The sequence below is a fragment of the Prinia subflava genome, chromosome Z (genome assembly GCF_021018805.1).
Source record: "Prinia subflava isolate CZ2003 ecotype Zambia chromosome Z, Cam_Psub_1.2, whole genome shotgun sequence".
Taxonomy (NCBI): domain Eukaryota; kingdom Metazoa; phylum Chordata; class Aves; order Passeriformes; family Cisticolidae; genus Prinia; species Prinia subflava.
In genome coordinates, this window is record NC_086283.1 from 12,212,714 (window position 1) to 12,234,108 (window position 21,395).

Sequence of the window (21,395 nt, forward strand, 5' to 3'; positions counted from 1 at the left end):
CAGTGCACCTGACTGCAGAGATATTAATTCTGCTGACTTGAGAAAACAAGCCTTCTTTCACCAAGAAAATTATACATTTTTGCCATTTTAATGGATTGTAGTACAGTATTCGGGGTGGGACAATGAAAACATATACTTATTAAAAAAAGCTCAAAGAATGAAGCCATCTCCAGTCAAAATAACTCAGCTGCCTTAAAATAAGACTGACATTATTTAACACAGCACAAGCAAGCGATTTTCAGAAGTGCCTTTGTAAGGGTTTTGACTCCTTCATTGCAAGAGAGCACTTGCGGTGCAGAAGCTTCTCTTCTGCCCAATCCCAGATTGCTGCTGATTGAGTCCAACCCTGACATCTGGTCTTCTCCGAAGCAGCAGGAAGGGCACAACTTCCTGAGCACTGATAGCTCTCTCCACTTGTAAAGAATGCAATTAAGAACACTAACCCTATCCCTTAAATAGCTGATACAGCAAAACATGTACATTATCTGACAGCTGTGTAGCACACTGAAAAGTAATCAACTCATTAAACAGGACTTAAGTTATAACTTGCAGATTTACTTGCAATCACTCGCTTTGCTCCCTACCACGTTTAAAGTACTGGTATATACAGAGGGGTTGCATAATTCAAGGTCTGTTTCCAGTATGTTTCTTTCCTAGAATACATTTTAAAAGAACAAAACAGCATATATCACTTGTTACCTATGCAGTTATCTGCAGTTACCAGTTTAAAAACCAGTAATTTACAAATAGTGCAGTTAAAAAACAAACTTTTGAACAAGCAGGAAGGGAGCAGGTATCAGCTTTGGCATGTACCAAAATATATTTTAAGAGCTATCCATAGGTAATTACAACTTTTTATGCCTATCTGTGTCAGCAGGGCAAAGATATTTATCCCTGGTTATAGAGCAAAAATAAAAATACAGAAAAACTGAGCTTCCTTCTTTTATCCTCCCTGTAATATTAATTTCAAGTATAAGTGCAGGTTTCTAGGCATGGTGCTGTCAGGACTGTTTGAATTGCTGGACATTCAAAAATATTTGCATCACAATTTTGCTTTTTCTTTGGATAAAATGAATTATAAATCTGTCTTTACCATCCTCATTGTCTGCAAATATTTTCAGGGCCTCCAGTGCATCATGAAACACCCAGTTATGTTCCTCAAGTACCTCTCTCAGCTCCTAGTGAAAAATAAGACATTTTGTATTGTGGTGAGATAAGCACAAGCTAAATTTCTGTGCCTAATAGCAGCAGGCAAAGAAAACCCCTGTAAATCAGATGATTTAAAATAAAAGGAAATCAAAACGAGAAAACCTTTCGTTTCTTAGTACACCCAGCTTAGGCAGAGCTGCATTCCACTTTTCAAAAGTGTAAGAACACACATGAACAAGCTTAGCTTCCAGCAATTTCAAGCACAGTACTGAATGGGCTCAAGCAGTTGCTGAGGACCATCAGGTACTAAAGTAATACAGAGTAAGAAATATATTTAGCAATCTAGGGGAAAAGAGTGAGGCAGGGAGGGATCATTTCCCTTTACATTTTTACAATAAGTCATCAAATTTGACTATGGAGCCTTGTCATAGGGCTAGAAATGTAGGAAGAGAAGTTCCATTAAGTCCTAACCACATTCCACAGCTCTCAGTTCAGGACAAGCTACACTCTAAAAGCAAGAACAGCAAAAGCCTTCCTACCCTGTGCTCTTTCCAAAAGTGCTGTCAGAATAAGATCTGTTTCATAGGGACTATCAACAGCTGCAGTTTTCTTAAGAACTCTAAATCTGATGTGCCATAGGGAGACATCAGCTTACCTCCTTATCCAGTCCAGGGAATGTACCTTGCAACTTCTTCACAAGCATCTCTTGCCTCTCCCATCGTCTTTTGGGGTCTGAATCATCCAGCTATGTTTAAAAAAAAGTACCTATTAGGTTCAACTAATTACAACTACAGAAACAGAAGAAAATTTCATCAGTATTGCTTAACCTTAAAGAGCTACTCTAAATGACAAAATGACATGACAAATTCAAACTGAAGTGATTCCTCATACACAGTCAATGATCAAAGAAAGACCAAAACCTTCACAAACATAGAAAATGTCTTCAGTCATTAAAAACTTGGACTCTTTACTTGATAAGCTTACATAGTGCAAAGTTATATACCAAAATACAAATAATTTAGAACTGTCTGGTTTATTCTGCTTCAAAATCAAAAGTTATTAACAATTCTGGGTGATATTTAAGGCAGAAGATGTCAGGGTTGGTGATCAGATTCACTTATTAAGCATGCAGTGTTTAACCCACCACAGCCTACAAACATGTCAAATGCTGTGTTTATATTAAGATCTATGGGTAAAAATATCCACAAATATTATGTCATGGAGTCACATCAAAAACTGGTAAAACTTTTCATCAAGCTGGTAGCTTCCCTACCAGCTATTACCAGCCTGCAAAATGGAAGTCAACAGATGCCAAAACTTCCATGGGCCACAAGCTGCTCTGCTTTGTTGAGAACTACATGAGTTTCTTCCTAGAGCTTTGAATGCAAAGTGGTTACAGAACTATTTGTCTACAGCAGAGATACCAACAGGCTGGATCAACATTTATTTTGCTGAAGGTGCACAAACTATGTTAACCCAGAGCCACTGTGAGTAACAGAGGACATTATTTCTTTTCTCAGTGAGTCTACAGCATCACTAAGAGAGCAGCTACAATCCATAGAAGAGCTGCCCAAGTATGCTCTGGTCATAGGAACCACAAGGAAAAGCAAGACTAAGAAAAAAAACCTGCAAGTTCTCACTATAGTTCTCTATAATTAGTTCTAAAAACCCATATCCCACATTTGGTTTTTTTTCCAATCCTTCTCTCTTTAACTGTAATGAAACAGTTAAGAACAGAAATCAAGCTGATGTATAAAACCAGTGGAGCATTGTTTGCTAGGCTGGCTGGTTAATAATTAACTAAAGCCTCATTTCATAACCAGGCGTTTGGTGAGGAGGAGCAAACCCAGTTCACACCTCTCTTTCAGAAAGAAGGTATTACAAATGAGTGGTAATATTTTTGCTTTAATAAAGAATTGTGTTTTCTTTATTTGGTTCTCTCTGAGGGCAATATTAGCCTAAATTTCACCACAGTCACCCTCCTTCATCCAACCTTCAGAATTTATGTAATATTCCCTTTCTCTACATAAGTGACTTTCAAGAATGTCTACTGGAGTGCCTGGGAGCTGGCCTCATGAGAGCACTGCAAAACAGTGGAAAACTGCCAAATACCATCCTGAACGCCCCAGGAAATGAGACAGTTTCCCTTTACTAGCAGAGGTCAAAGCAGTCATTCCTTTAAATGTAACTAATTCATTTATAAAGATTTCCCTCAGTTGTAGAGCTTCAAATATGTAAGCAACATCTATGACAAAGAATAGCAGTAGATATAGCAAAAGATGTTAACTTCATGCGCTTGAGGAAATACAAGGAATGACCTGAGGAGGAAAAGTGATCCAGAGCCTGTAATTCCCACTCATGTTCACAAAACCTGAATGGTACTAAGCCTCACACACTGCTACCTGCCATCAACTACTTCCACCAAAGCAGTGTACTGGCTACTGTGATACAAATCCACAAGCACTAAAGAACAAAGCAGGTAATCCCATTCAGAATGTCAACAATAAAAAAAGTACAAAAAACTCCAGATGGCAAGACCTGATTTGACTTAATTTTCTGATAAAACACACCACTGTCACTGACCAAGTCAGGTAATTCTGTTTATTTTACAATGCACAAAGAGAAAAGCACAGTACTTACATAACTAGCTTTTGACTTTTTTGCAACTCGCTCATTTTTAGTTCTGCAATTTGTGGGAGAATCTCTCAGTTTCCTTTTACCAGAAGCAGCTTCAAAAATGATTGAGATGGAAAAGAAGGATTAGTTCCTTGCATTAATTCACCCCAAAACAGTAGGATACCTTAATTATTACAACAACGTAGTTGCTACTTGTTACCTGCACAATGTTTACCAGTCTCCCTAACAATTTCCTACTACAGGCCACAGACACACTGAAACTTGAAGCAAAGCAGTTGCTTGAAGGTACATGCTTATCTACCTCTAAGTTATCTTCAGCAGTCTGGCAATTAATCAAGTAATTACATCTCATATATAACAACTGAAATAGCATTTTATTCCTCTTTCTTAATAATTGTTACATGTTGTTACATACAAGTTGCATAAAGGTGTAGCTGTGTCTGGTTTTATTCAGGTGGTATTTCTTCCAGGCTGAAGCCCATCTGTGTGTTGGAATACGTACATCACTGCCAATCTTAAAGTGCTGATGACTGATTTCTGGCTCAGGTGCACACCAGAGCAGTTACCAAATGCTTTTCAACATTAAATCCAGATGTCTCAAAGAAAACTATGCATATTAAGACTGTGATAACCTTATCACTTACAAATAGTCCACATGAGCCATAATTTTCTGACTATCTTTGGGCCCCGGTGATTATCAGGAGATTATCATCTGAGCATGAAGGCCTGCCCAGCCAGGTGCACTTCCAGACTGCTGCTTGCACGGCTCATGAAGGCAAGAACATGTTACCAGTATTTCTGCACACCAGCTTGGCTTAGGCAGCATGACCAGAACAAATCATTGTGAAAATTCCTAGTCCATGATCTCTAATAGTACTGAAAGTTAAATCTTCTCTAGAACAGTAAGTGTCTGCAGAGCTTTGGTGTCTGGTACCAGCATCTCTGGCAAACCTCTCCTCTCAGCCTGCCCTGGGAGACCAGTGAATAAGCACATCACCTCCCCACACACAAAAAGCACATTTGCTTTCCCACCCAGAAGACTGTCTGCATGATCAAAATAGTTTTAACTCTGGAACATGAAGTAGCCAAATTTTTGTACAAGAAGATACTTTGTGTGGAAATACTGCCAAATAAATTTTCTACTACAGTCATTCACTCTGACATCAGAGAAGTGGCATATAAATATTGAAAAAAAAAATTAAAACATCCAAAAGAAAAATGAAGTACTAGCAACTCTTCCTTAAATTAATGACATACTAAGAGATACCAGAAAACATTGTTAAGATATTTTTCAAACTCTATGTATTTATATATATTTAGGTAAAAATAGCATAGAATCACAGAATTGTTTGGGTTGGAAGGGACATTAAAGATCACTTGGTTCCAAACCCCTACTGTGGGCAGGGACATCTTTCACTAGATCTGGTTGCTCAGAGCCCCATCTAACCTGGCCTTGAACACTTCCAAAGATGGGGCATCCACAGCTGCTCTGGGCAACCTGGTCCAGTGGCCCCCCACTCTCACAGTAAAGAATTTCTTCCTGATTTCTATCTAAACCTGCCCTCTCAAACTGAAGCCATTCCCCCTTCTTCTGCCACTACAGGCTCTTGTACTGGAAGGCCGCAATAAATAAAAGACGCACAATTCAAAGTATCCAGAGAATGTGCATGTGGAGGCTCTCCTTCAGCATTCAGACCTTGACCATTCTGCCTAAGACCTAATTTAAACAAAATTGCCAGGAAATGCCTGCTACTACCTTATGTTTGAGAAATGTGTGGTTGTTTTGATATCCAAACTAGGAGCTCCCAGGCTGCTGCTGGGTCAAGCAGTATAAGTCATTGGAGCCATCTGTGAGAGTCAGTCTGAAGACCCCTCATCTGCCTCCCAACTGTCGAACAAGGACAGAGGCTGAGACCCCAAGGACCCTGAAACTGCAGCACAGGAATTCTTGCCTGACTGAGGCGGGATCCAGGTTTCTCCTGCAAGTGTATTCACGGGACCAAGACCTCCCCTGGAAACCCGTGCAGAAACAATGGGACCGTCACGGTATCTGAGCCGTGTTTGCTGAGCTGTGCTCTGGACTGGTCTGTCCTGTACCTACTGCAAAGCCCAGCCTGCCCAATTCTCTCATTGTGCAAGAAGACAGCATCGCTCACGAAATCTACCTGGCAAGCTGCCCCTTGCCTCGAAAAAGGACTATAATAAGCTCCCCTGAAGAAGGGCCATCTGAGATCTCTCTGGCGGATCTGTTGGTGCACGCCACGAGGACTGCGAAGGTGGTCTATTGGCTCAGCATCAAGAGGACTCGAGTCTGCTGTCAGTAGCTGTAACCCCCTTTTTTCTTCTTTCTCCTCTCTCTCTCTTTCTTTCCTTTTTCCTCTATGGAAAATTGTGGTTATCAATAAAAGATACATTGATTTTAGTTAAACTAAGTTCTTTTTTCCTCTTTTTGCACTTGAAATCAAAACGAACCATCACAACCATCTATCAGATCGTGACATCTTCGTGCTATTACTTCTTAAGCTCAATTAAAATTGTATTCAAGATGGATAATTCTGAATGTGAACAGAGACCCTGCAAAAACAGTGACCCTCTTTGCCCTAAAAAGATACATGGGCTGGATATAGGAGTATTTCAAAGATTTTCCTGCTTTTAGGTCATGGGCTGAACATTGGATAGCCTTTGAAGGAAGCCCCATCATGAGCAATTTTAGAGGCAACTGAACTGAAACAAAGTATCTGGAAAATCATGGTCTCAGGAACCTAGAAACACAGAATTATTTAAAAATCAACCTGTGGTCTTTGGAAACCAAACATATTTGCAAATGACAAAAGAAGTCACAACTTTCTGAAGACATCCACTTCTCAAAGTACACTTAATTTTTCCTTCCTGTGCTAAGGGAGTATACAGCTGAAAGGATAAAGAAACTCTTACTGTTAGATAGGAATCATCCTTGAAGTGCAGACAAAGCCCACCAGGCCTTCCAGAGGAACCCCTGTTCTCCCCATATATTTTATAACTAATGAGCAATGAGAAAAGTAGCTCCAAGGTCTCAAATTTTAGAGGAGCATCTCTAATTATTTCCCCTGTTACTTGCTGCTACCTCTAACAAAAAAAACCCTTTTATTACTGTGACTTCCCTCATCATGATAAAAGAAAACAGTAATTTCTGACTACTCAAAAAGTAGTGAATACCAGACAGATTTACATGAGGCTTCAGCTCAGAAGCACACCCATCACCTTTGTAGTTTTCAAGATGTACAGAAAACAACAACACTAGAAACAAATCACAAGCAACAGGTGTGACTACAATTTCACATCTTAGACATGTATTTTCAATCTAATCTTGATATATTTTAAAAATCTGCACTGTTTCTTGGTTTAGTTCTACACAACTATTGAATTCAAGCTATAAATACAAGGTTTTTGTCATTTGGAAGGACAGAAAAATTCAAGGATACTGTGGTCACACTTTTTCACAAAGCCAAGCTTCACAAAACTGTATCTTGCCTTGATCTCTCACACAGTCAACAATTCACAACAAGTAAAGCATATCTGAAATTGACACAGTTAAAGCAGATGTTCAGTAATGTCTCCATTTTTAAAAAATGTGTCCAAAACGAAGTGATTTATACCATCACTGTCAGGCATACTTACTCCTGACTAAATATTTTACACAACAGCTGTGATTAGTGAGAATTTTGCTGCCAAGAAGAGTTTCTGTGGCTCATATTAAAAGGATGAGAAACAACATTCTTAAATCAACACAAAAATGGCCAAAAGGCAGGGCCTACATACCAGAAATCAAAGTGATTTAGTTCAAACACTGAGAACTGCAACAAAGTTAAAGGACATATAGCAGCTTAAATTGGATTAATACTTATCAAAATCCTTGAAAAGTAATCAGTCTTCCAGGAACAGCAGCACTCGGTGTATTTCTCAAAACCTGCTAAATTTCTGCTAGCCTTGTTTCCTACTGCCAGCATCCAAGAATTTGACCATGCACACAGTGATAAAACTCACGGTTTGCTTGGTTAAAAACAACCCATCAAACAACACAAAACACAAAAGCATCATTTCACTGAAATTAGCCTGAATGTTCTGAAAGCTTCTTGGAAATTGTTAAAAATCTTTGCACCTTTATATGAATATAAGAAAATGAAAACACAGTAAGTACAACAGGAGGAATTAAATAAACAAAAGATTTTGTACTTTAAAAACAGGAGTAAATCAGTTCTCCTTCAGCATAAACTTCATCCTAGCCATATGGCTCCAAATGCATAGGATCATGCATGAAAAGATGCATGAGCTATTCAAAACAACTAATCAAGAAGTGATTAAGTGATCATAAATAGCTTTTTCCATCATTTCCATGAAGATACCTCATGAAAACCTTTGACAACTGAACTGTAAACAGATGATTGATCTGCCTTCTATAATATAAGCATTCCACTCTTCCTGACCAACTCCAACAAATCAAAAATATAAGACAAGGCTTAACCCTGGACTTGGGTGATGTCAAGAAACATAACTTAAGCCCAAGAATTATGACCCTTTGACACATCTAACACTTACAATGCACTCCCACAAAATGTGTTGGGTTTTTTTATTTTGCTTTGGTAACAGTATGAGACTGCATAAATTCATATGCAAAACAGACACCCCTAAATAAGCTCTGAGGGTTCAAAAGCATGGTTTGGGTTATGTTTTGCTAGAGAACCAGGGGGATCTGTCTAATGTTTAAGACTAACAGTTCTTACTCACAATTGCAAGCAGGTTTTAAAAACAACCTGAACAAAAATCTGTGATAGGCCTTGATACAAACAATATCTACTTATTAATGACGACATACCCAGTACATTTTTTCCATACTACCAGACTGCTTGCCTAGAACATTTACAATTAATTCTGCTAACCCCTTACTATTTGCCTTAAGTTCTGAATAAAGAAGGAACCATCAAGAACAGAATCACTTGAGAACCCACAAGCAAAGCAATCCTGAACTTCACAGAACAAATTCCCCTTGCTGGTTTTATTTACAGATTTTTGGTGCACATCCTCTTTTCACCTTTCTCCCTGCAAAGCCTGTAAATTCTGTTTTGTGTTATTACAATAAACAAACAATACTGTAACTTTCAGCAGAAACTTTATCATTTTTAAATACCTCCCAACCAATTTCATTGAATGAGCTACAGCTTCTAAAGTTTGGGATTTTTTGTTTTGTGGCTTTTTTTTTTGTTAAACATACCTTTATTGAGCTTCAAATCAGTAGCTACTGCTTCATCCACTGTACATGCTGATCCTATCAGCTGCAAAAAAAAAAAAGGGGCAAGTGCTAAGTGGAGAAATTTAATCCAGTTGAACAGAGGAAGACAATGCTGGATCAGCTGTGACTGAGAAACACACTAAAAAAGCCCTGCAAATATACATGTATTATAAAATCCAAGAGCAAAACCAAGAGGTATCAAATTAGCTGTACTAATCACATAAGCTGTATTGGGAAACACTTTCAGACACATATTGGAAACATCTTTAATACAACATTATTTATTATGGCTTTCTTCCTACTTCACAAACACACCCTGCAGATTTACTTAGAAGCTTTTTTTCAAAGACTATTCAATGCTAATGTCACAAAACAAGATATAAAATGCCCTAATTTATTAACTCAAAGTGTTTGAATACTATTGTGATGCACTGATCCATTTCCTGTAACTGCATGAAGTGTATAATGAGCCTTTATCAATACATCCTTGCAGTGCTATATTGTTTCTCCATCCTCACATACTCCCAACATAGACCTGTTTTACAAACTGCATCTTGAGACTTCTAGAAGGCTTTCTTCAAGAAAGGTAACAGCAACAAAGGCAAATGGCCTAAAAGTTACAAATCTGAAAAAAACCCGCACAAAAAATGAAGTTATGAGGAATCCTGATTCCCAAGTATCAGCGCACATTTGGAAACAGCATCTTAAAATTTTGCTACAATGGCACAATTTCCTTTTCAAAAAGCTCATAGTTTTTTTTTCTTAACAGCCTTCATCAGTTGTGTCAAGTTTGTCAGGACAGCGTATTCCAGATCCTTCATGAAAGAACAACAGATTTGCCTGATATTCCTCTGCCCTCCTTCAAAAATGTTGCAGCTGTGTAACTGCAGAAAAAAATCTGCACAGCCTCCAATTTCTACAAAGTTCTGCTGACACAGGAGCTATCTTGCTTTCTCCTGACAAGAAACACCATTGGCCTTACATGAGACTCAGCAGCTAAGTCACAAAGCAGCAGTTAGACACACCACACAGCATTTCTAGCAAGTTACTAAGCTACAATGAACTCCTATCAGTCTTTGAATCAAATAAACTCTATGCAGCCAAAAACTGAAAAAGATACATTCTGGACATACACAACAAATTGTAATTACAACGTTCAAGAGAAAAATTCAAAAATTACTACTTGCAACCCTTTTGTTCTTCCCAAAACAAAGGGAGCCTAAGCACAAAGCTTGATCCACTGGGAAACAAAATACCCAGCAAGGAGCAACAGTAAAACATCTCTATTTCTTCAATGCCACTTCAACAACCAGGAAACTTTACAGATTAATCTAAATGCATTCAGCTTTATAAATTAAGGCTAGTGAAAAACCTAGTTACATATTAGCATCGAAAAGTAACCTTGCTAAAAACTTACTTACCTTGTACTGTACTAAAAGTATTTTACCGTAATGAGCTACCACCATATCTCACTTGCAAGGAGTTACCTGTAGATTCGTACTGTACACTGGACAATGGCCAAGAGCTCTCACGTTCACATGTCAGCATAATCAGATTACATTACAGTACATTCAAACCCACCCTTTGCCTCAGTGGAAGTCCTTAAGTCTTTGCATGTTAAATGTCCTAAATGCAAGCTTGCACAGTGTTTCATCTACTGGAAGATGGCAGTGATTTCTCATTCTGTTTCATCAGTTAGCTCATTCCAACAACAGCAGTTACCAATAGTTATCAACAGAGACAGCCATATAACTAAGTTTAAAAGTCACAACAAAGAAATATTCAAAAAAAATTCCATACCCTGGAGTTCACTGTTGTTGAACCCACTAAAGGCGTTTATTTGAAGTGCATGTCTATATATTCATTTTTATAGATTTCCAAGTTCCCATGTATGTGGAACATACACAGCTGTACTTTCACCTACCTGCTATTAACAAAACAACATTAAGAACTGCACAGTTTGCATGGCCAGGTTTGACAGTGGCAGGGGCTACAGAGGTGGCTTCTGTGAGAAGGCACCAGAAGCTTCCCTCATATCCAAGAGAGCCAGTGCTAATCAGCTCCAAGACAGTCCTGCTGCTGGCCAAGGCCAAGTCATCAGTGACAGTGGCAGCAGCAGTTAAGAAGGAAGGGGTGTAGGGAAATGGGGAGGAACAACACATCTGCAGCAGGAGAGAGGAAGACAAATTCATGAGAGAAAAACAGCCCTGCAGACACAAGGTCAGTGAAGGAGGCTGGAGGTGCTCCAGCTCTGAAGCAGAGACTCCCCTGCAGCCAGTGGTGAAGCCCATGGTGAGGGCAGCTGTGCCCTTGCAGCCCATGGAGGTCCAAGGTGGAGCAGAGATCCACCAGCAGCCCGTGGAGAACAGCACAGCAGAGCAGATGAATGCCCAAAAGAGGCTGTGACAGTGTGGGAAGCCCCCTGAAAGCAGGCTCCTGGTAGGACCCATGGAGAAATGGCCCATGCTGGAGCAGGTTTGCTGGCAGGACTGGTAACCCTGTGGAAGGGACCTGCAATGGAGCAGCTTGCTGCTAAAGGACTGCATGCCATAGAAAGGGATCCAACTCTGGAAAAATGGAAGGGTATGAAGAGTCCTCCCGCTGAAGAGGGCAGGGATGAACTGACTGTAGTCCCGATATCCCAGGTACCACTGGTGTGGGGGGGAAGGAGATAGAGAAAAATCACAAATACAGCTAAGCCCCAAAATAAGGGAGGGCTGGGGGAAGCTGTTTTAAGATTTAGGTTAATTTCTCATTACCCTACTCTGATCTGACTGACAGTAAATTATATCTTTTCCACAAGTCGAGTCTGTTTCGCCCATGACAGTAATTGGTGAGCGATCTCTCCATGAATTTATCACAATCCATGAGTCATTCTATTCTCTTCCCTGTCCAGGTGAGAAGCAGAGTGACAGAGCAGCTTTAGTGGGCACCTGGCATCTAGACAGTATTAATCCACCACAAGACTGTACCCTGTAATGAAGTCAGAAGCTTAGAAAAACTGCCTACAAAATAATAACTGAAAAAATTCAAAGAACTGAGCATTATTACTTTTAATAATTCTTGGTCACTTCTTTGGGGAAAATGTTCCTTCATTGTTTGCAGCTTTGAGTCTCTGGCATGTTCCTCTACATCCTCCTTCACAGCTGTCTGCTGCTTCCCACCATTTACAAGTGCCAGCTGGGGCATTTCCTCTTCAGGCTGGTCATCATCATGATCAGACGGTTCAGAGCTACAATATACAGGGAAGAAAAAAAGAATTCACATTAATTTTTGCTTATGAATGTTTTACTCTACCGGAACATTACTGTAGACAAAACCCACCAGGACTGCACAAAATGCATTTAGATGCATTCAGTAACACTGAATCAACTTGTATGTGTTAGATTCTGCCTTTTTTTCCAACAGAGTCCAGACAGTGACTCTCTGGTAGCAAAACTTGTGGCACATTTTCTTTAGGAAATATGTGTTTTCTACTCTAAACTTTGTGCTTTCTGTTCTGTACCTTGCTCAGAAGGAGGGAAGCTAGGATACTCTGCAAAAAGGAAGTAATCGCCCAAAAAACCCCACAAACCCCCCAAACTAGGTAACACATGCACTAAAATGCACAATACAGACACTGAATTGACTGATTCTGGCAAAGCCAGAATTCAGCACAAGCCAGAGTTCCTAAGTCTGGACAGATTCCAGCTAACTCCTGCCACTTGTTTCCAAACACTCCGTTTGTTTGTTACCTCGACCAGAACAGCCACTTGTGAGACTGCTCTGTGGGTTCTGTAGACATCAATCAGCACCTAAGCCAGCATACTGGGACAAAGTGTTGGGTACTGAGGTGCCTGGTGGCTACATGGGAATACTGAGGAATACAAGGGAATGTAGCCTCATGTTCATCAATCCCACCAGGAACCACCTTGCTGTCCACCTCTAACTCCCACCAACTGCAACACAGTATAGGAATAGCAAGCAGTGGCCCTGCAAGTTGTGTCCTGTGTGCCTTATCAGCACCAGCTCCACATGGTACAAAACCACTTGAACTGCTTCCAGGTGGGATTGATCCCAGAAGCAGTGTAACTGCATTTACATAGCACTGCACACAAGCCAATTTGATGCATGCAACCAGCTGGCCACCTCTGTCTCCTTGCACAATTTACAACTCAAATCACAGGCAGAAGCAGGAGCTCACTTGTAAGTGCTAGTTTTTTTTCTCCTTTTCAAGTGGCTGCCTTAAGTTGAAACTTTGTTGGGAGAAACACTAAAAAAAAACCAAACAACACAACGTCAGAATTTCAGGTAACAGCAGCAGGAAAATGCATTATTTCACTTCTGCTGTAAACCCCCAGTAACTCCATGTCCTGTGTACAACTGCAAACCTGACAAGAGACTATACCTGTTAAGCCTGCAATTCCCACAAAGGTTTTTGTCCATTAATTCAACTAGACTATCAAAAAAGCAGGTTAAGCCATTTTATTTTGCTTAGAAATACAAGAACATCTACAGGGCACAATTACCACACAGACATGTAACTAGCAAGGGTTCCTTTAAACTGTTCCAAATGGCTGCAGATGTCCATCTACATTGTCTCACCTGCTCTCTCAATGCTGCCTTTTTAGCACACACACACAGCGACTCTTCCCTCCCAGTACCTTCAAAAATATAAATTTCTAAATCACTTAGGAATGAAATAGTTTTCACTATCCAAAGGAAACACACGGTGCAACTCATATATAAGTTTATCTTGGTACTCATACTACACACTGAAGATCCATTTGCTTCCCTGTCAAATATAGTTGCATATACAAAAAAAAAATCAACTCCAACAGTTTAAAATTAGTAAAGCAAGTGTTTTACAGTAAGGTTTTCAAGTTGCACTAAAAGTATTTCAGAAGGGCAAAGGCACAAATGTATAAATGAACATCACAGAACTCATCCCTCTGAGAAAATGTTTTAGCTGGATACTTCTTCCCTGGAAAACCAGTAGATTTTAGTTAGGAGTAGCTGAATCCCAAAGGAATAAACCAGAACCCAACCTAGGCTCTGATTTTCAGTTAAGTGTTTCCACTTAGAACACCTTACGAGGGTGCAGAGACACGACAGAAAGCTGGCTCAAAGCGTACATTAGGGCTGGCTCATCCCTCGGAGCCCTGGTTTCTTTGGCAGCACCGACGTTTCTTGGCTCCTCGTCCTCACTGTCGGACTCATCAAAGAACTGCAGCCCTCGATGGCGCTTGAAATAAGACTCTTTCATTGTCCTCTGAGCTTCAGGAGTTTCTGGGACAGTGGAATAGTCTGTGCAAGCCATTTCAACAGGAGAAAAAAGAGGAGACAATGACTTAGGACTTCAAATATTTATTTGTACTTAGAGCATCAGGCAGCTGTGATTTCTTTCAGAGACACAACAGCCAGCTAAACAGAACTCACATCCTCATGCATAGAAAATTCCTGTAAGCTGCATTCCTTAAAGTGGGAACTTACCTGGCAGACAATCTTCAGCCCTCTTACATCAAGCAAACAATTTTTATACTACAAAGTTTAAAAGTTGTTATCTATGAGAGAGAAAAATTGATGCACAGAGCAGAGAACATGACAGCTGCAGAGAGCATTTTCAGTATGAAAGAAATCTTGTGGAAAATAAATTTAAAATAATTCACTGGCAGCACTGAATGAACGGCAAGAAAAGAGATAAATCCTAGAAGTACAAGCTATTTGCTGAAACAGGAAGCTGCACAGGCTTTGAAAGGAAAGGCACCCAGTAATCTAAAAAAATATGGCATCAAATGTTACTGAGTACACTACAGAAAAAGAAGAAAACAACTTTAAAATGGAGCTTAATGGTGGTTAAAGGGATGTTTCCTCAGTGTCTATGAGGAAACATCAACAAGGGTTCAATGACAGTACAAAAAAGCAATCACTGAAGCCTTAAGACTTCACGTTGTCAAAGAAACTTCCCTGTCCAACCATCCAGACGCCACTCTGGCAGCACCTGAGCTGGGACCAAGACTCCTTTGCAGCTACAGTCCACACTCACACAGTCACACCAGGTTTCCCAGAGCAGTTTGCAAAGCTGATTTGCCAGCAAACAGGAGACAGAGACAAAGCTAGAATATATTCATCTGATAGTCAAATGCAGAAAGGAGCTACATGACATTTAATCCTTCATCTGTGATAAAAGACCTAATTTTAGCTGAGTTATCAAAATTGAAATATTTTCTATCACTTTCCAAACACAATATAGGATTATGGTAATGATTTCCAGAAGAGGCAAAAGTCTCACTTTGCAAATGAATCTTATTTTGAAAAACCCATACACATGCAAATTTAGGAAGGCCTAAAAATTATTAGTTCTGAAGCAGTAGTACACTGTTCCAAGACAGACCTCCCTGCATCCAAGAACAACATGTTGGCAGTGCATCCTGAGCAGTACCCTCTTCTATCTGTTCATTTTAGGATGCAGATGTGTTGCCCTTGATGCAGTTGCTTCATCTGAAAACTGATTAAGTTTTTAGATGAACACAGGGAAGGATCAAAAGAGACCTTTGGGAGCATTATGAAATTAGGTTATCAGGGCAAGGACTATCACAATAGAATAGAAATACAAAATACATTAAAAAATGTGATTCAATATCAAAACAGGTCTGTAAGAAATATGAGAATTTCACATCTATACTGAATTAACAGAAGATATCAAGGCAGTTTTCATGGATCTTTGCCTTGTAGGTCACTAAATTCCAAACATGTTCCCTTGCAAGCAGCGTGACACAGAAATGACACGTACTCATGACAACTTTGCTAAGAGGCATCCTTACTGAATTTTAAAACAAAACACATGGAAATTTTACAAAAATATGATGGTTTTAAAAGTAATTTTATTCTTTACAGTATAAACCTTGGGCAAGGTTTATATTTATATAAAGAGTATTTACTGTTTCACTTCGTGATTTCACATTTTATTTTTATTTAATTTAGCAACTACTGTCCAGTCTTCATGACAGCTCCTAACTGCCATGCTTATAAAATGCTGAGTTACGTGGGGGGGAAAAAATCCATCCTCCCTCTCAAAAAAAAGCTCAGTCTTCTGCCTTTCCTTCACCTATTCCACTGAACAGAGTACCCTACTAATTGGGGGGAAGCAGAAATAACACATGTAATTAGGAGTCCTCATATTTAGACCAGACTGTAACCTTGTAGAGTAGTAACAGATTAAAGTTATTGCCACAATATGTAATTGTTGGAGGCAGAATTTTCTGATTACAGGCAATTCAAAAGAACTATTAAGGAATGTCTGCAATTGTAAGACCAGTATTTGACTCTGAGGCCAGAAATAGGAGCACTCGTAAGTATTCCTACATGCACACATCAAAACCAAAACCCAACAACAACAACAACCGATTTTTGCTATCATAAAAAGAGAATACACTGCCCTGTAATTCTAAACACAACCTCCTACACAAATTATACACCACACTCTAAGAAACTCACCTTCTTCTCTCCCAAGTGAAAACAAAGGTAAAACCAAAGCAAAAACTGAGGCAATACTTAAGAGGCTTACCACATTGTCCAACAAGCATTGTCAAATAGAAAGTATCTTCCACCTAGTTTTGGAAAGCAGTATCAAGCACATGCTGCTGAAGTCTACAAGCTAGTAAGTATTACTTTTTCAAAGGAAAGTCTTTTCCATTGGCTAAAATAATCCTAGATGTCAGTATTATTCTAAGGTATTCTTAAAGCACCCATTTTAAAATGATAATTACTTCAAATTATCTTCTCATGCACCCTTAGAAAACTTCACTAAGTTCTGCAGTCATCACCTTTTCCCATAAGCACTCTAGGCAGAATTACACTCTAGGAACTGAGAAATAAGCAAGACAGGACTTCCTCAGATCCTCAAGAAAATGACAACAGAACAAAAAAAGAGGAGTTCCAGGTCAAGTGAGCTGAGCATTATAATCTCAAAGTGTAGTCATTTAAGATACATAGTCAAACAGCACAAAACAAAACCACCCATCAATATCAGGGTTATATATTGTAGCTTAATTTCTTTTACAACTTTTATTTCAATTCTTTTTGGAAGCTTTGTAAACATGCTTTTTGAGACCTGAATACAAGCCTCATTTTGAAATTCATGTTGGTAATTATTCTAATTTGTGCAGTTCTGCTCCATTTCTACAACTGTGTAGAATAATCTCATTATCTTAGTACATCCAGCTATTTACATAATTAAAGACATCTAAATGAAAATTAAGATGCTTCAGTGTTTCCTTAACAGATTAAGAGATATAAAACTATTCAGTAAATAATACTAATTTGCATGAAAAGCTGTAGTAAGTCACTCCAGTGTATTTTTCCAACTCTTTTTAGAGATATGTACTGTATATAATTTGGTAACTGTCTCCAGAGTTGGTTTCTATCCCTCAGTAAAGGCAGTTCAGAATTATTCCCTACAACCTGGCTGCAAAGTAATGGCAGGTCTGTGTAATTTTGAGTACAGACAAGTGCACAAAGATGACCAATTCTTGTGGCCAACAAACCACAAATTGCTTATTAAGACATAAAGGATGCATGTGCAACACAAAGGAACGAGAAGCATGACCTACAGACATAAATGGGGCACAATCTACCACTAGAACAATCTACCAATCAATATAAGTTTGTTCTGTGAAAACAAAACTAAAGAAAATAGCTAAAAAGATAATGGTGCCTCATGACACAAGCGACAACATCTGACTATATTTTTTGAAGATGGATGACATTTAGACAGTCCCAAACTTTGTTACATGCATATTTCAGGGCATTTGATAAAACAGAAATCTGAAGAAATCTCTTGGAAATTATACAGAACTACTTGTGTTCTTGAAGGAAAAAGTAATTCCTTTTAGATACACACTGTGGTTGCACGATACCAAAGGAAATAGAACAAAAACCCAGTCATTAGCTATTTAATAGCATTTTTGTTTGTATAAATGAAATAAAGATCACTCTCCTCTTCTTGCCCCAGTTTCTTGTACCAGTACTTTGTTAATCACTTTGTTTGTCCTCAGAAGAAATCTGAATAATTGTTGTCCTCACATGATTTACTAAGCATTAGGGCAAGTTATTTTTGGTGAACTTGGTGTAAAGTGCTTCTTGTACAGAACAACTCCATAGCCTGGCTTGTTGGTGCAGTCAGCAGCAGAGAGCACACAGTGCCATAAACTCATCTTTGGGCCTTCTCCGTGACCATTCAGCAATAACAACAACAAAGCTGATTGTTTTATTTGACCCAAACCAAGAAAAATTCTGTCTTCTTGACAATAATTAGGAAACAAGGAGGACAGGCAGCTGCTAATCAAATCTAGTCTTCTACATTACATTTAAGTGCCTCATATTATGCAGACAAAATCTGAGCATTTCATTTTTTGTTAACTTTGGTAGATGTAGAAAATGTGATTTCATTTCTTAAAAGGTTATCAATGCTTTAAATAGGTTACATAACATTTATGTGCAAATAAGTGGGAGAAAAAGTCACTAAACCACTTGACCTTCTTTAAACACTCAATATCCCTGCAAGATGAAGTATTACATATATGCAGAGCACTACCAATTACATTTCAATTTTAAATGTTAATTAGCAACCCAGTTGTACACCAGCATCTGTGTCCAGGGATGCTTATTTCAGTTGGACACCTGCTGTAGTTTTGCCTGCTCTTGCACTCTACCCTGTTTCACTGTTAATTACCATCATCTCCCACTAGTTTTCCTCACAACTACTTAGCCTTGCATTACATTTCTTTTAGGCTGGCCTTCACCTTCCTTTTTATTACCTTGTATCTAAACTCATGCCTCTAAATACATCCCTTCTCCACAGTGCTACCCCTGCAGAATTTAAGTCAAGGGAAATCAGCATTTTGAAAAACAAGCACTAAAATTTGTTGGCAGTTATGGTCTAGCTATATGCTTACACTGACAAAGCCCACAGCCAGATTAAAGGAAGAAAGGTAACATTAAAATAAAGTAAATCCCAACAACAGTAAGCCACAAAACAAGCAGAACTATCCACTACTGCACAGCTACATCCACAGTTCAAGAAGGGCCCCTGCACTCAGTAAGTCCTCCACAGCACAAGACAATGATTTACCACAAACAGGAAGGGAACACCTGTTCCAAAATGCATTTCTTCAGACTGCCCATTTTTCCATACAAGCATTACAAAGACACATGAGCAGAAGCCAGAACTAACAGCTGCTTGCTTCTTCTGTAAAGTTCTCCCTGTCACCAAAACATTCTTTTCAGGTAGAGGTTACTCAATTCCAGATTGGCAACTTGCATGTTTTATAGATTTTTAACACAGAACACTGCTTAGTATTTTCTAATGCAAACACAAGAGCACCCCAATCAACTAAAAACAGTCAACCTGCACTAAACGAAAATCTAGGGAAGAGTAAAATCCACCTCCCATAATTCTGGCTTGGCTCAGCTTTAAATGAGGAATTCCTCCTTGCACATGAAAGGTTCTCTGTTGTCACGTAGATAAGGTATTGTGGAAAACTGCCTTGCACCAAGAGAAAGTCATGTGCAAACAACGTGGTTAAATAACATCAACAGACATTATTATTTCATTTCTGAATAAATACATAGTCAAAGTCCGTCTGATCTCTCCAGTAACACCTGTAAATCAACAACTGTACCAGAAGCTATATGGCATGTCTGAGAAGTACCAAATAATCAGCAGGAGATGCTGCCTGTTCCTCAAGTAACGAGAAAAACATATGGGGAATGTGATTACACAGTGACAGCAACTTCAGTCATTAGTTTTAACCAATAAATCCAAACAGGAACAGCACATCCCTACTGTCTCAGCCAAAGGAAACCGATACACTACAACACAATCAAATTTTTGACACTTCCATGAAAACCTCAAGCTACTGCCCCAAAAGAGGACAAACAGTACAACGAAACCATTAACACAGCTTCTGAGAATCACTAACAGGTCTCTCAGCTCTTTATAAAACCAGGCCCAAGTGAAAAGAAACTGTTCTCTTTCTTTTCAATTCCCTCTGTGATGCTCCACAATGCATTAGCCAAGTACTCCACTAAAAAGTTAAGTCTACAATGTTGCATCCATCAGACAAATAAAAGCTATTTCTTCCTATTTCCACTAAAGTACGTGTCAACAAAGTTTATAAATAGGAAAACACAACACACTTTCAGCATTTAATTTAGCACTTATTTAATCAATTGGAAAAAACCCAAGTTATTTCAGAAGGTTACCAACTTACCTGTAAACGCACAAGTTCAATTAGAGCATACACTATCTCATACAAATGAGGATACTTTTGTGGAAACTGTTGTGAAATGCGTGCACAGAAAAACACGTTTGTAAAACGAGCAAAGGGGGCAAAACCCGAAAAGACAAACACGAAACCAAAAGACAACTACTTTATTTCTAGAAATCACGTACTTACACTGCCCTTACGCTGCATGCAAAGCACCTGACTCACCAGTTGTCTCAGACACATCCGAAGCCGGAGTGTCTGGCCTCCTGCTGTCATCCGTACCTTCCCCATCCCCTCCAGCGGCGCCCACCGCCGCAGCAGCATCGGGTGCCGCCGGCCGGGACTGCGACTCCCGCTCCGCGCCCTTCCCCTTCCTCTCGAAGCGGAACCGGTCCAAATTGTAGAGGCTCATATTATTAACCTTCCTGTGGGAAAAGCCGAGAAGGGGAGAGATGGCAGGGCCCGTCTAATACAGACAGGAAAACGCTGAAGAAGGGACCGGCCGGCGCGGCCAGGGTCGCTGTCAGGCAGCTGGAAGGCTCCTGCCTGCCCATCCATCGCCCTCCCACCCACTCTCCTCTCCCTCGCGCTCCCCCGGCCTCCCTCCTCATCTCACGGCGGCCGGCGCCCCCCGGGCACGAGCGGCGGGCCCCACACGCACCTGTCGCGCAGCGGGGCGGCCGCAGCGGGGCGGTGAGAGGTAGCGGCAAGGCCGGCAGGAGCCAGGCCGGCCCCGGGACAGGAATTCGGGCCGGCGGGAGGGCGGGATGCGGCCCGGGCGGCGGGAGCACGGCTGGCTCCCCTCAGCAGCGGTGCGCGGGACTGCCGGCGCGCGGCGATGACGTCAGGACCCCACCCGCCAATCGCCTCGCCCGTCCGGTGCGCGCGGGCTCGTGCGCCTTCGCGCCTTTTTCTTGGAGAGCGGCGGGAGGCGGTGCCCGGAGGGGGCGGGAGCCGGCGCCGTGTGGGGCTGGAGGCCTTGGGCTCCACCCGGCTGCCGCCAGGACCGACAGATTTGCGGGTTCCAACTCCAGATACCGCACGAGTTTTCGATTCTAAGTCTTCGCGTGTTCACACCGCGCGCCCCTCCCACT

General features: G+C 40.3%; 1 protein-coding gene across 2 annotated transcripts in view; it reads right to left on the reverse strand.

Annotated features, from left to right (window-relative positions):
* Positions 1-21,173, reverse strand: part of SMARCAD1 (SWI/SNF-related, matrix-associated actin-dependent regulator of chromatin, subfamily a, containing DEAD/H box 1) — a 42,227-nt gene extending 21,054 nt beyond the window's left edge. Inside the window, exons 1-8 of one of the 2 annotated variants that reach the window (XM_063422143.1) lie at positions 20,963-21,173; positions 20,584-20,726; positions 14,167-14,338; positions 12,104-12,284; positions 9,035-9,095; positions 3,790-3,878; positions 1,805-1,894; positions 1,094-1,178 (exon numbers count right to left, since the gene is read on the reverse strand). In XM_063422143.1, the coding sequence (XP_063278213.1) occupies positions 1,094-1,178; positions 1,805-1,894; positions 3,790-3,878; positions 9,035-9,095; positions 12,104-12,284; positions 14,167-14,338; positions 20,584-20,713 (808 nt within the window). In that variant the 5' untranslated portion in view covers positions 20,714-20,726; positions 20,963-21,173. Of the gene's footprint in view, positions 1-1,093; positions 1,179-1,804; positions 1,895-3,789; positions 3,879-9,034; positions 9,096-12,103; positions 12,285-14,166; positions 14,339-20,526; positions 20,727-20,962 lie in introns of both variants that reach the window. The other variant, XM_063422142.1, reaches the window with a different exon arrangement.
* Positions 21,174-21,395: the final 222 nt, after the last annotated feature.